Source organism: Ursus arctos, unplaced genomic scaffold (genome assembly GCF_023065955.2).
Source record: "Ursus arctos isolate Adak ecotype North America unplaced genomic scaffold, UrsArc2.0 scaffold_16, whole genome shotgun sequence".
NCBI lineage: Eukaryota > Metazoa > Chordata > Mammalia > Carnivora > Ursidae > Ursus > Ursus arctos.
In genome coordinates, this window is record NW_026622830.1 from 56,814,790 (window position 1) to 56,831,261 (window position 16,472).

A 16,472-nucleotide genomic window follows, 5' to 3' on the forward strand; every position below is an offset into this window, starting at 1 on the left:
AGTCCTCTAGAATCCCTGCCGGCCATGGAGGGTCTCCAGGGCAGCTGCACATGGGCCTCTTTCAGATGGAAGCACATTCACAGTTCAGACTTGGGTGAGGTATGGAGGCTGGGATGAGCTAAAGCACATTGGAGCATATGCATAGTTCCAGAGGAAAGGTTCTTCAACTCACCTAGCTATGGAAGTGGCCTTTAAGGAGGAGCAAACAGGACAGGAACATAATGTTACTAGTCCTGTACGTTAAAAGGGAGAGAGTTGACCTCTCATCTACCTCCTGGCTCATGCTAGAACTTTGTATCCAGATTCAAGTGTCTGTTGGGTCGCACCAGATTACATCCATCAAGGTTAATAACAAGAAAGATACCAAAATCCCAAGAGGTGCTAATGAAACAGAACCTAAGCTTTGACATCTGGCAGTGGGAAAGAGAAGGAAGTACAGGTTTCAGGGGAAAGAATTCTTTTTTTTTTTAAAGATTTTATTTATTTATTCGACAGACATAGAGACAGCCAGCGAGAGAGGGAACACAAGCAGGGGGAGTGGGAGAGGAAGAAGCAGGCTCATAGCGGAGCAGCCTGATGTGGGGCTCGATCCCATAACGCCGGGATCACGCCCTGAGCCGAAGGCAGACGCTTAACCGCTGTGCCACCCAGGCGCCCCCATGGGAAAGAATTTTTAAATAGGAAAGCAAAAATGATTGCAAACACAGCACACCTGATGCCTATGGACTCCATTCCTCTTACTAATATGTCATTAAAATATGAAATGAACAAATTAGACTTGTACATATATTTCCCTACCCTTTCTGCTTTCTTATCCACCTTCCTCAGTCTCCAGAGCAGCAGGTGCAACCCAACTGTACCCGGAACCCTCTTGCATTGCTTCCTACCTGAGTGTTGTTCCCTACCTGGAGAGTCATCCTCCTCACTGCTGGAATCTTGAATGCTCTCCACAAGAAAATCTATAGACACCCAAATATGATATATAGAAACACATCAATTAGAGGGGCTCACCCTTTCCTCCTCCTCTAGTTGAGGTTGTGTGGGTCATACGGCATCAACCTGATATTTCCTGTGGGTTCTCAGAAGTTCTCTATACTTGGTGGAGTCAGAGCCCTTCAACAAGAATTGATCACAGTTACAAACCTTCGAATGAGACAGAGATGCTGAATGAATCAGCTTTCACACTCTCAGTTCTACAGGCACATTGCAGCTCTTACCTCCAAACTTACCACCTGAGATTCAAATTAGTATGGGCACATTTGAAATGTGGCTAGTGTGAGTGAGCAATGTGGTGTTATTTTAATTCGCTGAATGTTGGTGTAAAATTAATTATAAGCAGACACATGTGGCTAGAGGCTAGCACCCTGGAGAGCACAGTTCTAGAATCCAAAGATGAAAAAGAGGTCACTTGCCCTCCGCTGGTTGTTTCTTGGTTGTAGTTTGCTGGCCTGATCTGATCATTCATGTATAGGCATTTCTGGGCTCGTGCACACATGACGGGCACAACTTAAGACTCTGGGACACTAAACAGTAAGGTCAACCACCAGGTCCTAGAGGAAGCGACCTACAGAAATCCCAATGTCACTGCATAGAAACAAACAAACAAACAAACCCTAAAATATATATGGAACCACAAAGGACCCCTAATAACCAAAACAATCTTGAGAATGAAGAACAAAGATGGAATCCCCCCACTTCCTGACTTTAAAGCATATTACAAAGCTACGGTAATCCAACAGAATGGTACTAGCATAAAAACAGGCCGGTAGACCAGTGGAACAGAGCAGAGAGCCCCCAAATAAACTCACACGTACATAGATAAATGATCTGTGACAAGGGTGCCAAGATTGCACAATGGGGAAAGTAAAGGAGGCATGGAGTGAACACTGACACTCCCTAACCCAGCTGTTTAGGAGATTTGCAACAAGGGTGATGGGCACCAAGCTAAAAGCCAAGTTTTACTTTAAATTCCTATTTGCCACTGTATCTTGGGTATGGACTTACAGGATTTGAGCATTTCTCATGGTATGGTGATGTCATAAATCACATTAAATTATCTTCCTGATTCTTAACTGCTCTGGGCCATGTACAAGCAATGACCTCAGCTATGACAGATGTTGGCCTACACTGTCCTACATGGGGCCTCTTAGCTCTCAGAATCAGTGGACTGACCAGGAGCATGTGGACTTTCTATGTGACTTTCACTCTAATGACTATGTCAGAGCTGGCTGTTAAATCCATCTATAGTTGTTCTGGGTTATGTGACCACTGAGGCCACCTTATAACGTGGTCAGTGTTTGGGAAATGTGTACACTTTAGTACTTTGGGAGTGTACACGGATGCTGAAACCCCCCTGCTCTGTGACTAATGATCCCGTAGCTGAGTGATAAGTGCAGATCAGTAGCACAGAGCATCAGCAATGGGGACACAGGCCTAGGTCCACACTTTGACTTTCCTACTCAGGAGGTCAAGACCTGGGACAGTCTTTTCTGCTCTATCTCCGAGGAAGGGAACATTCAACAAACTTCCAGGCACAGTTGTGGTGATGGAGGAATTCGGGATTGTATGAGTAGCTAGGGAGGAGGACTGGCTCTTCTCCTTCCTCCCACATACAATAGCTGATGACGCTTTAAGATTCCTTAGTTCAGGAATGAATATGAGAGTCTATATCTTTTACGTTACTGTAGGAAGTAAAAGAACAAACCACACTCTTGGGCTCTAAAAGAAAAAAAGGGCTTTAATATAATAATATTTGAATTTACCACTTACTATTTAAGAGAATAAATATTGCCCCCCGTCAAATAACTAAATAGATGGGAGGAAGGGGTGTGGAACACATGGGGCGCATGCACCGCAAATCCCCAGCTGCTGAGGAATCCCTGCAGGGCCACTGGACACTTGCTCAGCCCTGAGGTTGACTGCGGCTAGTTCTTCTCCTTCTTGAGTGCTGCTGACCAGCTAGGACCGGGGCTCCAGCTGGCAGGACAGGGTGTAGCTAAGGACAGAGGGATACCTGTGAGTTGCCCAAGAGCTTCCATTCAAGAGTCCCTGCCAGTGTTTGCCCACAGCTGGAGTCAGGCGCCCCGGCAACAAGGCCTGAGGCTGCCCAGGGAAGGAGGATCCCAGGAGTGGCCAGCAGAAAGAGTCCACCCCGAACCTCACCGACCCAGATCCTGATGGGCCTCACCTCTCAGCCTCGCTGAGCGACTCCATAGCCTGGAACCAGGCCTGAAAAGGATCCTCGGGCTCTAGGGTGTAATTCTCAGCAGCCACCTGGAGCAGCACGATGTCCGTCATGACTTGGTATTCCTGAGCAGAGAGAGAAGCACAGGATGTATAGGGAGCCTTGGGGGGGGGGGGGAGCGGGAGCTGCAGGGTCTGGTGAGGGTTGAGCAGCAGGACCGGGCACCCATCCCAGGTCCTGGCACACATGGCCACCCTCCTGCCTAGAGATTGATCCGGTCTCCACCTGTTCTCAGAGGTGAATATCAGTAGCCTCTCCTCCGGGAAGTTCTCCTGGATGCCATGCGTCTGTCCCCATCTCCTAATGGGATGGGTCTTGCACTGCATTCTTCTCAAGGGATCCCAGGAAATGTGAGGTGGAGGGGATGGAGCCAAGCAATGTTCTTCCCAGGGACATCTCTGAGGCCCACTCCCTACCCTTCCCTGCGGGAAGCGCCACATATGCTCACCTTATTTCTTTTGTGGTCGTTGATCTCATTCCCCTGGAAAGCAGACAAAGTCCATCAGAATGAGGCCCCTGGTTCTTAGGAGCACTTGATTCCCATCCCTTCTCATGCTGCACCATGGCCAGGACCCATGAGGGGGCCGTGCATACACAGATAGCGGGCCTGGGATGTAGGCCAGGCTCTGGGGTCCAGAGAAAGGAGGACATGGGGCAGATGGACTGGCTACAGGTCGGGACCCTGCAGCACCACCCTCTCGGAAGACAGTGGGGGAGGCCGAAGCCTCAGGCAGGAAGGGGCTGCTGCGGCTACTGAGGTGCTTGCTGACGTGGAGGGTCCTGACTTCATTCTCCCTCCACGGGCAAACTCACCGGGGGAGGCTGAGGTCCAGTCAGACAGACCTAATGCAGCCCTGCCTTCAGGAAGCTCTGCTGCTTCACCAGTCTTCGGCACCGGGAGCCGTGGCCTAACTGCAGCCTCACCTCGCTCATCCCTGAGATGGGCAACAGCCCCCAGGCTCACAGGGTAGCCGTGAGGCTGTCATGAGGGGAGGTTTGCCGAGTCCTGAGAGCTCAGGGCTCAGTACAGGGGCGCTCTGCTCCCAAACCTCCGGATTCTGGTCCCTCCCCCACAATCCTCAGGCTCACCCACCTCCAGATAGTCCTCCATTGCAATATCCAGCATCACCAGTTCAGTGAGGAAAGTGCCAAGTTAGGGGACAACACCCTGTGTCATGAGGGGGAGGGTTGGGATGAGTCCCTGCTCTCTGGTGCCCACAGGGACCCTCCCCTGAAAATGCTGCAGCCTCCTCGCCCACCCCAGTTTCCCACATGGAGCAGCCTAGGACCCTTAGCAGTCTCCCCTCAATTCCCTTTCCCCTCACCCTCCAAGAACGTCATACTCTTCCTAATCACCTCCAGGGCCTGCTTTTAGAAAATCACAGGGTATATAGCCCTGGGCTCCTCCCCATTCCGAAACCCATTCTGGATCCAGCTTTCTAGACCCTCCTGCTGGTCACTTTGAAACAAGAATTTTAGAAGCAACAGGAAGTGGAGCTGGAGTTGAAGTCCCACCTGTACTGATTTGGAGGCTTCCAGCCCTCAGGGAGAAGCCCCTCTCCTCTGACTTTGGAGGCCCTGGGTCTCAGGCACACTCACTTTCTTCTGCAGCCTCTTCTTCTAGGCTCTCCGGAGGGCCATCACCAGGGTGGCAGATTTATTAGATGGTTGCTCCTGTAGGGCCAAGGACAAGATCCTTGAGACCGTAATACCCTCAGTCCACTTGCCCCCACCATCTTTTAATTCAGACCCTAGATATCTGACTTAAGTCTGCTGATAACTGATAAACATTATCCTTAAGCATGCCATGTGTGATTCTAGACAAATCTCAGCTCCAACATTCACTCTATGTGTGACCCTGAGCTTGAAGTCTGGCCTCCCTGAGCCTGTTTTCTCATCAGGAAAAGTGAGAATTCTACCTACCTCCCATCGTCTCCTGAGGACTCAGTATCGTATTACTATCATTATTGTTGTGGCCCTCAACCCATCCCATCCCCATCACTGAGCAGAGCCCTGTCCTCTGGGCTTTCAAGGTTTGTACAGGTGTCCATCTGGACTAGCTGTTGACACAGAGAGACAGGGTGTCTAGGCTAGGGAATCTGGTTGAGCAGCACCTGGTTGTTCCACCCCCAACGGAATCTTCACCCCAGCCTGTCACCACATTCATGCCAAAGGCTTCCCCTCTCCAAGGAATGCTTCAGGCCATTCCCTATTTCATCCATGCAGGACCCTGTTCCCTCACACCCTTCTTCTCTTTCCAGACCTGCACCTTCCATGCTACCTTGATGACTAGTTTCCTGCTCTGTGGGTTGTCTTCAGTGCCCAGCTTTTTAAAGTTTTGAAAGCACTTCCTGAATAGAGGGAAAGGAGGCAGGACGATTGGAGGAATAATGTGGCAGGGTTGAGTGCAAGTCCCTTTTATTGGAGAACCCCAAAGTGTCAAATTGGCTGGATAACAGTTTTCTCTGGGTTCCTCTGAGCACTAAGGTCTTTGTAGGACATGGGAGAGAGCTCTGATGTAGGTCATCCTATGACTCCATTCCCATATTAATTGAGCAGCTCTGTTTTGGTCAATTTTGGTTTCAATTGGGCAGAGTTTAGTGGTTGTAAAGTAAACACATGAAAATATTTATTCAGCTCAGCCTTGTGGGGGAACATTTAGGAAAACTGATTTCTAAAGCAGGAGACATGGTGGCCTATTCTCCAGGGAGGCTGAGAGACCCGCCTGCCAGCCCAGGTCCTGTAGTCAGGGATTGCTGCTTCCCAGGAGGTCCAAGCTGGCTGAGGGGGAAGAGGACAGGCCTCTGGGAGATCCCTCATCTATCCTGGTCCGTCCATGCAGAGAGACTGTCTCACCTGGAAACTTTCTCCCATGTCTTCTTGAGGTGGTATATTGAGACAGTCTGCAGAGCCGAGACGATGGCATTCAGGGAGTAGTAGTTCTGCAGGATTTGACAGGCCTGGGGAGGGAAGAGAATGAGCTGTCACGTGGGTAGTGGAGGCTGATTTTCTCTAGAGCTTCAGTCACCCTCAGTTTAAATCACTCCTCCTGGATGAAGCAGATGTCCAGGGACCTGCCAAAGGTCACACGTGAGGCCCAGAGAGTCCCACTGCTGGGAGAGAAAGGATTTTACCTCACTCCAAGGAAGAAGTCAAGGAGGAACTGAGCATCCCAACATTGGGCCATGCAAGTCACAGTCAGCCTCTGGAAGGAAGAGCCTAGGGACTGCACAGTCCCTAGGGCAAAGACCAGGGCCTTCCACCCTGAGACCTGATCAAGGGAAGAGCAGTGCCCGAGACTCAGGAGAGCACCTCGGCTGGGCTTCCCGTTGCATACCTTGGCCACCTTGATCCAGTGCTCCACCACCATGGCCCTGTCCCGGGCTGTCATGCTTGGGTTGCCAAGGCAGGTGGTGATGACACACTTGGCCACACCGTTGAACTGGGCGACAGTGGCCCGGACTGTGGGTGCCAGGTGCTCATTGCCAGGCTTATTGCGCTTGGACCAGACGGAGTCCAGGCACTGATGGGGCAGCAGCTTCTTGAACAGCTCCTAGAGAACAGGGGGAGGTTTGTTCACCCAGCTATTTCACATGCAAGACTAGTGTCCTAGATAGGGGTCACAGGTCAGAGCTAGAGCTCAGAAAGCTGAGAATGTGGCCTGAGCCTGGTTGGAGTCCCTGGATTTCACTCTATTCCTTTTCACTGAGGGGCCCAGGACAGGATGGCCCAGGAGCAAATAGAGACGAGGGAAGGAAGGAGGGCATTTGCATCCTGATCATCCTCACAAACTCCAAGCTCCACGCTGCTGTTCAAGGTGGCTCCTCCCAAGGGGGACTCTTCCCCTCCAACTATTCATCCCTCTGGTTCTACTCCCCTCTCAGATGCACATTCTCACATGATAGCTACTAGGTATCTGATGTGTACTTAAGTACAGGGCAGATAGATAAACCTGTGGTTGTAGCTATCATGTGAGAATAGGAGGGCCACAGGTTTGCCCCCATATTTGTGTGGGGGCCCTGGGTGTGGAGAACCCTCTTCCCATTCTCACCTCAGGCAGCACTGATCCTGGGTGGTCTGGTGCACCTGACACTTGTCTAGGAAGTTGGAATAGTTGAAGTCACAGACCAGCTCATCAATGATCTCCTGGGTGCAGCTCCGAAAATACAGTGCCCCATATATATGGGGCCAGGAGACATTAGTGGCCTCACGGGACATTGCCACAAGGGGCCAGCCCCATTAGAAATCGTGTTCTCCAGTTAAGGCTAAGAGGAGTAGCAGAAAAGACATCCAACAAAGAGGAAGCCAGATGAAACCTTAGGGCTCATGATTAACATACAGGTGGTTGAGCTTGGTCCCCAGCACTCAGCTTCTCATCCTGCCTGCTATGACCTGGGGTGTGAACATGAAAGATGGGCCAGGTTCCAACACCTGGCACCTTGCTTCTGCCCAGGAAGGGCATCCTTCCTCTGCCCCCTCCTCTACACACACATACACATACACACACACACTTAGTGAGGGGCAAGAGGTGTGGGCCTGCTGAAGTAGGATCACTGTTGTTGCCTGCTCTCCAGTGGGCTGCCCTGAGCTGCCTTGTGTTACCTATTGGTGTCTCCTGCCACATAACCAGAAGCTTCAGAGAAGAAGGCTGAGCTAATGTCTACAGTGACATAAAAGTCTCTCACTCTGGACTTTCTTGGGCCCAAAGCCCCTGAAAGTAGGAATACAGCAACAGAACATCTTGTTCTCTTGAACGTCTCGAGTCAAGTGAGCTGGAAAGCAGGCTTTCTTTGAATGGATGTGCCTGGTTACCAGAGTTCTAAGTTCAATTGGGGCCTATCACCAAGGAAGTGAGGTCGCTTCTTCAAGATTCCAGTACCTTGGCCTCTGCCGTCTCTTGGCAACGAACTGTTTACTTTTCTCCCCCATGTCATCTCCTTAACTGTACACAATGAGCCAAAAATGCCATAGCCACCACTCTCTGGAAATGTAACCAGGGTCTGAGGTTTCAGGAGACAGAGCTGAATTCAGACCTTTTTTGTTTTCCCAGTTCTGTGTCCTAAATCATTGTGTCTCTCACATATTCCCCACTTTCCCAAGCTGCTTAGTGGGGATCAGGCTAGAATCCACTTCTTAGAGACATCATCAGGTGTATGTGGATAATATAACATGGGTGGGGTGGTCCCCTGTGTATCTGAAGCACAATTTTCAGGATGGAAGAATTACAAGAAGGGGTGGGACTTGGCATGGAGGGCCGCTCAACAGAGGCCTGGGTTCCAACAATGTAATATTGGAACACTTTCCCACTTGGCCTTGTGTAAATGTGGGCACTATGATGGGGTGGAAATGAACGAAGAAGCAGATATTGCTATCCTCTGTAGTTAAACTGTTCAATTGTTTCCCATTATAATTAGAATGAGACCCAGTTGCCTCATTTTTAAAAAAATTTTTTTGAAGATTTTATTTATTTATTTATTTGACAGAGAAAGACAGCCAGCGAGAGAGGGAACACAAGCAGGGGGAGTGGGAGAGGAAGAAGCAGGCTCTTAGCGGAGGAGCCTGATGTGGGGCTCGATCCCATAACGCCAGGATCACGCCCTGAGCCGAAGGCAGACGCTTAACGACTGCGCTACCCAGGCGCCCCAGTTGCCTCATTTTTGTCTATGAGCGGAGCAGCCTTCACAGTGGCTCCCACCGATCCAGACTTGTGGTATAGGCATCACTCTCTACCCATTAGGTGGTTAGTTACTGGCTTCTGACCAATAGGATGCAGCCAATGTGATGAAATGTGATGTCTAAGTTTCAATTGCAAAGAGTTTCTAACTTCCTAGTTACTTTTCTTGTGCTCTGCGTCTCACTCCCTTTCCCTTTTTCTTCTTGATCTCTGAACCAAAAATCGAGCACAGATATTTTGAGCTGCCATGTGTAGAAGCACACATGGCAGAGAACTTGGCCTGTGCCAAGGCCAGAAGACACACAGGAACTCAGACTCTGAGTCCAAACAGCTTCCCGAATCATGTGAGCCAACGTGGGAGAAAATCCTCTGCCAGTCTAGCCTCAGTCACTGCTACAGCCTCTGACACACCTTGAGCCTGGGGAACTATGCTTATTTGTGCCTGGACTCCTCACCCACAAAAACTGTGAGAAATTAAATATATACATTTTAAGATTCAGGCTACTGGGACAAGGCAGTAACATAGGAACAATAGATAAGTAACAGTCTCCCAGGCCTCAGCACCTCTCCCTGCCTTCCTCCCTCCCCTCTGCTCTCCTCCTAGTGTCCCTCCAGCCACGAGGGCTGCCTTTTTCACCTCCTCTGGCCAAACCAGCTCTGTTAGTTGAGTGTCTGCAACAGCGGTCCCTTCTTTCTGACACACTGCACACAGACTTGTGCAGGTCTAGCTCCCTTTTGTCAATCTGTTTTCAGCAATGTCACCCTCAGTGAGGCCTTTCATATTTTCCTATCCAATGACTTCCCAGCCTTCCTTCATTACACACTTCAGTCGTCGTATATAGCACTTGCTCTTTTCTTTCACGTCTTTGGTTTGTGCTTTGTCCATCTCTAGACCGTGAGCCCCTAAAAGCAGGGAGCTCTTGGTATTTTCAGCTCTCCTCATGGGTCCACCAAGGTACCTGGCATAGGGGAGTGCTTAGTGTATAGTTACTGAATGAATAACTGAGGAGATCTTGGAGCCCACCTCCCCTTTTAACAAGCTAGACTGTAGGGAGAAGCGCAACTAAAAGTTTCGAGCTGTTTCTGGGCAAGGGGACAACCACAATGGCCTCTGCCTGACTCTTCCTTCTCCAGTATCTCCAGCAGAACTGATGAGGCACCATGGACAAGGAAGCACCCTGCATCACGTTCTCTGTCTCTAGTGGTACAGCCCCAGGCAGGCACACCACCAAAAAAAGGGGTGCTTTCATTTGGGTGTCCTCAAGGCAGTGGCTTTCCAGAGTCAGAGTGGCAAAGGAGCAGGATCTCCAGGCTCCAAGAGCAGAATAAGGGACCACAGAAACCTCCCTTTCCTCCTTTTTCTGTCCACTCCCATGGTGTCCTCTTTACTATTCCAGCACCCTCACCTCAGCCAGAAGAGTGATTCTGCACCCACCCTTGTATGTCCAAACGAGGACCCTGAAGGTCTAATGGAGACTGGTCTTGCCCCTGGACCCCAGAGACAGTGTTCAGTGCTCTGGCACTTTCCCAGAGAACATAAACAAATGATAAGCAGGTATGCGCAAGCCCAAAGCGCAATGACCTATCACATCAATTGGAGCAGCTGTCATAACAACGACAAGAGAAAATGCTGGTGAGGATGTGGAGCAAAGGAGCCTATGCGCACTGGCGCCGGCACTGTGCAAAACAGTATGGAGCGTCCTCAAAACGCTGAACACAGAACCACCGTATGTCCAGCAGCTCCACGTCTGGGAATATTCCATAGAAAACAAAGGAATATGTCTAAGAAATACCTGCACTTCCATGTGCAAGAAGCTTTATTTACCATAGCTGAGACAAGGAAAACATCAGTGCCCATTAGTGGTGAATGGATAAAGAAGTGTTACCTACATAATGGAATATTAATCAGCCATAAGAAAAGGAAATCCTGCTAAGTGTGATAACAGTTTTGGACTTAGAGGCATTATGCCAAGTGAAACAAGTGAGACAGAGAAAGGCAAACACTATACATGTGTAGATATAGATATATATAGGGAGATAGATACTATATAGATGATAGATACATAGACATTTTTCCCTTTTATGTGGAATCTAAAACAAAGAAAAGAAAAGGCGGAAAACTGATTCAGAAGAACAGATCAGATTAAAGTAACAAGAAACAGAGGGGAGGGTGGGGGCAGGGATTGAGTGAATGGTGAAAAGGTACAAACTTCCAGTTTTAAGATAAATAACAGGGATTTACAGTACAACATGATGACTGCAGTTGATACCGCTCTATGGTTTGAGAGGTGTTAAGAGAGTAAATTCTGAGAGTTCTTATCACATAATAGCTTACACATACACAGTGTGTCAATTATATACAGTGATCAATTATATCAATAAAACTGGGCAAAAAAATATTTTAATATTCATAATGGGCATCAGGAAAGTTGACTTGGTAAAAATAATGACACATAAGCAAAATGTAAAACAGCAGAACCCAGTCAGTAGACTATGATATGGATAAAAAATCCAAGCCATTTGCATAAAAAATTGATTCTGATTTTTAAAATCAGTGAATTAAAGTTAAAGTAGATAAAATAGAATTTTAAATTGTGCTACATTTTTAAAAATTGATCAAGGAATAAAATGTCTTATTAAATTAACTCTGAAAATACCGTTTTGAAAAAATTTTCATGTTTTGGAAGATTCTGATTTTACGCTTTTAAGTGGGCACAGAATGAGAACATTTTGTTGGATCAAAGTTGTCTCCAGGAAAATGGGTGAGACAAAATAGCAGCACCAAAATGGCAAGACTAAATTGTCCTGTGTTCATTTCTCTGTATTTGCAGTTTTTAAAGAAAAAATATTTTTATTGACGTACAATACACATAATCAAAAATCTACCACCTACCGTCTACAAATCTACCATTTATAGGTTTATATTTCATTAAGTACATTAAGTTCATGGAATACATTTTAAATGTATTAAATGCATTAGTACCCTTTCTACAACCTCCGTCTAACCCAACTTCACATCTCATTTCATCTTGTGAAACTAAAACTCTACACCATGAATCAGAAACTTACCATTACTGCCTCATTCCAGCCCTTGGCAAACACCATTCTACTTTCTGTCTTTATGAATCTACTTTGGGTAGGTCCCAAAAGTGGAGTCAAAGCTTGCATTTTTATGAATGCACTTAATGTAAAAGTTCACCCATGTTGTGGCCTATGTCAGTGTTTTCTTCCTCTTCTGAGATATTATTCATTCTTATTCCATCGTGTGTATAAACAACATCTGTTTCTCCTTGGACAGATAGTGGATTGTTTTCATGGTTTAGTTATTATGACTAATGATGGCATGAAAATGTATGTTCAGACAGATCTTCAAGACCATGGTGTCAATTAATTTGGGTATATACCCCAAAAGTAGAATTACTGGAACACAGGGTAAGTCTAATTTTAATTTTTTTTAAGAACTACCATACTGATTTCACAACTATGCTCAAATATTCCTACCACACACAATGAACAAGGTTTCAATTTCTCCATATCTTTGCCAACACTTGTTCTTTTCTTTTCTTCTAATTCTTTTTGTGTGTGTGTGGAAGAGTCATCTTGATGAAAAATGGTATTTCATTGCTTTTTTAAATGTGGATTTCTGGGGCATCTGGGTGGCTTAGCCATTAAGCATCTGCCTTCGGCTCAGATCATGATCCCAGGGTCCTGGGATCAAGCCCCGCATCAGGCTCCCTGCTCAGTGGGAAGCCTGCTTCTCCCTCTCACACTCCCCTTGCTTGTGTTCCCTCTCTCGCTGTCTCTCTCTGTCGAATAAATATTTTTTAAAATAAGTAAATAAAATAAAATGTGGATTTCCCTAAAAATTAGTGATGTCAAGTATCTTTTCAAATTCCTTTTCATGTGCGTGTCTTTGAGGATTGTGTATTCACATTTTTTTGCACATTGACACATTACATTTGGTTTGGTTTTTGTTGCTGAGTTTATGTGTTCTCTGTATATTCCGGATATTGAGCCCCTTTCAGACACATGGTTTGCACTACGGTTTCCCGTCTTGTGGACTGTGTTTTTACCTCAGTGATAATGTCTTTTAAGTTGTTTCTATTTTGATCTTCTGCTTAGATGATCTGTCCATTGTTGTGAGTGAAGTGGTGAAGTCTCCTACCATTAACGTATTTTATAGATAAGTTTTTTTTTTACTTTGGTTATTAATTGGTTTATAGAATTGGCTGCTCCCACATTGGAAGCATAGAAATTTATAATTTTTAGTCTTCTTGCTGGATAGGCCCTTTAAGTATGATACGGTGTCCCCCTACATCTCTTACTACAGCCGTTAGTTTAAAATCTAATCTGTTTGATATGAAGATTGCTACCCAGCTTTCTTTTGAGGTACATTAGTGTGGTAAATTGTTCTTCATCCCTTCACTTTCAATCTGGAGGGGCTTTAGGTTCAAACCGAGTCTATTGTAGACAACATACGGATAGGTCTTACTTTTAAAATCCAATCTTGTACTGTTTGTCTTTTTATTGGAACATTCAGAGCATTTACATTCAGAATATGTATTGAAAGCTATGAATTTAGTGCCATTGTATTTAAAATCCCTGTTTCTGTAGATTGTCTCTGTTACTTTCTGGTCTGTTACCCTCGGGATCTGTCCGCCTGCAGTATCGCCCTTAATATTTCTTGTAGGGATGGCTTGGTGGTCATATGTTCTTTCAGTTTGTCTATCCTGGAAACTCTTTATCTCTCCTTCCATTCTGAATGATAGCATTGCTAAATAAGGTACTCGGCTCCATTTTCTTCTCATTTATTACCCTGAATATACCCTGCCAGCCCTTTCTGGCCTGCCAGGTTTCTGTGGACAGGTCTGATGTTATTCTGATGTTCCTCCCTCCGTATGTAAGAAATCCCTTCCCTCTAGCTACTCTCTGCATAGCTTCCTTGGTTTTAGGATTTGCAAGCTTCACTATTATATGTCGTGGTGTTGATCTATTTTTATTGATTTGAGGAGGAGTCCTCTCTGCCTCTTGGACGTGAATGCATGTTTCTTTCCCCAGATTTGGGAAGTTCTCAGCCATGATTTGATCAAATATACCTTCCAGCCCCCCTTCTTTGTCCTAATGATCCTGATATTGGTTCTTTCCAATGTACCATTAAATTCTCTAAGTCTCTCTTCATGTGTTGTGGGTTGTTTTTCTCTATTTTCTTCAATTTCCTTCCTTTCCATCAGCCCATCTTCTAGATCACTTATTATCTTTTCTGCCTCATTGACCCTGGCTGTTAGAGCGTCCAATTCAGCCTGATTAGATCTCATTTCTGCCCTTATATATTACATATTGTCATTAATGCTTTTTCCTACCCTAGCTATTGATTTTATGATTGCTATCCTGAATGCTACCTCTGACATCATGCTTATATCCTTATCATTAGTTCTGTGGCAGAGGACATGGTCTCCGGTTCTTTTCTTTGTTGAGAGTTCTCCTTCTAGTCATTCTATTGAGGGATGGTTGAGCGAATACACAGAGTCCAAAATATCAACCACAAACCAAGGAAGACGCACTCTAGAAAATACTCCAAGTGGTCGGAAGCTACCACAGATACCCAAACAAAGCCACGATTATCCTAAACAGTCATTACAGTGGGGCAGAGAGACTATAAGCACTCAGGGTGGACAAGGCAGGGTGATCTGTCTGTTCCTGATTGATTTTTGGTCTCTGTCTTAGAAGACACCATGTCCCAAAATTGCAAACAATCTGGAACTTATATATATAACATATACATTTCACATACATAACAAAATGGAGTAGTGTGAAAAGGATTGGTATGAGGTATAAAAAGTATAAAAGGTAGATATGAAAATATAAAAACCCACTTCAAATCATAAATTGGGAAATAAGAGTATTTGAGATGGTAACAAGGTAAAAAAAATTAAATAAATGTAAAATTTTAGCTTGAAGTATAAATGAGTCTTGAGGGAACACCTGGACCTCAATATATTAGTTTCCCCTGGCGCTGGAGTTTTGCAGTCCTGTAGGAAATAAGCGTGTCACTTACCTGTTCTTCCGGTCTGTCTTCTGGGGGAGGGGCCTGCTGCTCGGCTGTTCAGGCTGCTCTGCCTGGTTGGCCTTTCACCACCCCTTGTCAGGGGGTTGGGTTTAACGTGAGGAGGTTGTCTGTGTGGCTTTGTTCCCTGGCAGATTTCCATGCCTCCTTAGAGGGTCAGAGGAAATACGGCTGTGCAGAAAACTCTGGCCTAGGGCAGCAAGATCACAGTCACCTTTCTTCAATGAAACTTCCAGGTCAAAACATCTCCACTTGGAAAAAAACCTGTCAGCCAAGAATGCTTTATTTGGAAAAGCTGTCCTTCAGAAATAAAGGAGAGACAAAGACTTTTCCAAACAAAGAAAAGCTAAATGAGTTCCTCACTACTAGACCTGCCATAAGAGAAGAATTAACACCTGTACTACTTAAACTCTTCCAAAAATATCAACATAAGAGGAATACACACAAACACATTTTAAGAGGCCAGTATCACCATGATACCAAAACCAAATAAAAAGACTACAAGAAAAGAAAATTATATACTGGTGTCCCCGATGAATATAGATGAAAAAATTCTCTTTAAGTATTAACAGACTGAATTCAGCAGCATCTTAAAGGACCATATACCACGATCAACTGGGATTTGTCCAGGGGGTGTAAGGATGGTTCAACATATGCAAATCAATCACTGTGTGACACATCACATTAACAGAATGAAAGATAAAAATCATATGAATATCTCAATAGATACAGAAAAAGCATTTGACATGCATTTGACAAAGTACAACATGCATTCATGATAAAAACCCTCAACAAATTGGATCGTGAAGAAACGTACCTCAACACAATAAAGGCCACATACGGCAAACCCACAGCTAACATCACACTCATTGGTGAAAGACTGAAAATTTGTCATGTAAGATGGGGAACAAGACAAGGGTGCCCACTCTCAACACTCCTATTCAATACAGTACTCGAAGTCCTAGCAGAACCATCAGACAAGACAAAGAAATCATAGGCATAAAAATTGGGAAGGGAGAAGTTAAAACTGTCTCTATTTGCAGGTGACATATAGAAATCCTAAAGACTATAAAAACAACCCTGTTAGGTCTAATCAATGAATTCAGTAAAGTTGTAGGATAGAAAATAAATGTACAACTAGCAGTAGCATTCCTATACACCAACAACAAACTATCTGAAAAAGATATAAGGAAAAAGATACAAAGAACACAATCCATTTATGTTAGGGAGAAAAACAACAAAATACTTAGAAATAAACTTGAGCATGGAGGTGAAAGATCTCTTCACGGAAAACAAGACATTGATGACAGATACAAAAAAAAAAAAGAAACCCACCAATGAATTGAATGGTATTGCATGTTTATGAACTGCAAGAAATAATGTTAATTACCCAAGCCACCAATAGACTCAATGAATTTCCTATCAAGATTCCAATGACTTTTTTTGCAGTAAGAAAAAAAAAATCCTAAAATTTGAATGAAACAATGAAA

The 16,472-nt window shown here is 45.4% G+C and overlaps 1 protein-coding gene across 1 annotated transcript in view; it reads right to left on the reverse strand.

Moving 5' to 3' along the window:
* Nucleotides 1–7,462, reverse strand: part of LOC125280908 (dual oxidase 1-like) — a 171,561-nt gene extending 164,099 nt beyond the window's left edge. Inside the window, 4 exon segments of the mRNA XM_048215903.2 lie at nucleotides 906–959; nucleotides 3,188–3,237; nucleotides 6,101–6,204; nucleotides 7,331–7,462. Of these exon segments, the coding sequence (XP_048071860.2) occupies nucleotides 906–959; nucleotides 3,188–3,237; nucleotides 6,101–6,204; nucleotides 7,331–7,462 (340 nt within the window).
* Between the last annotated feature and the right edge of the window lie 9,010 nt (nucleotides 7,463–16,472).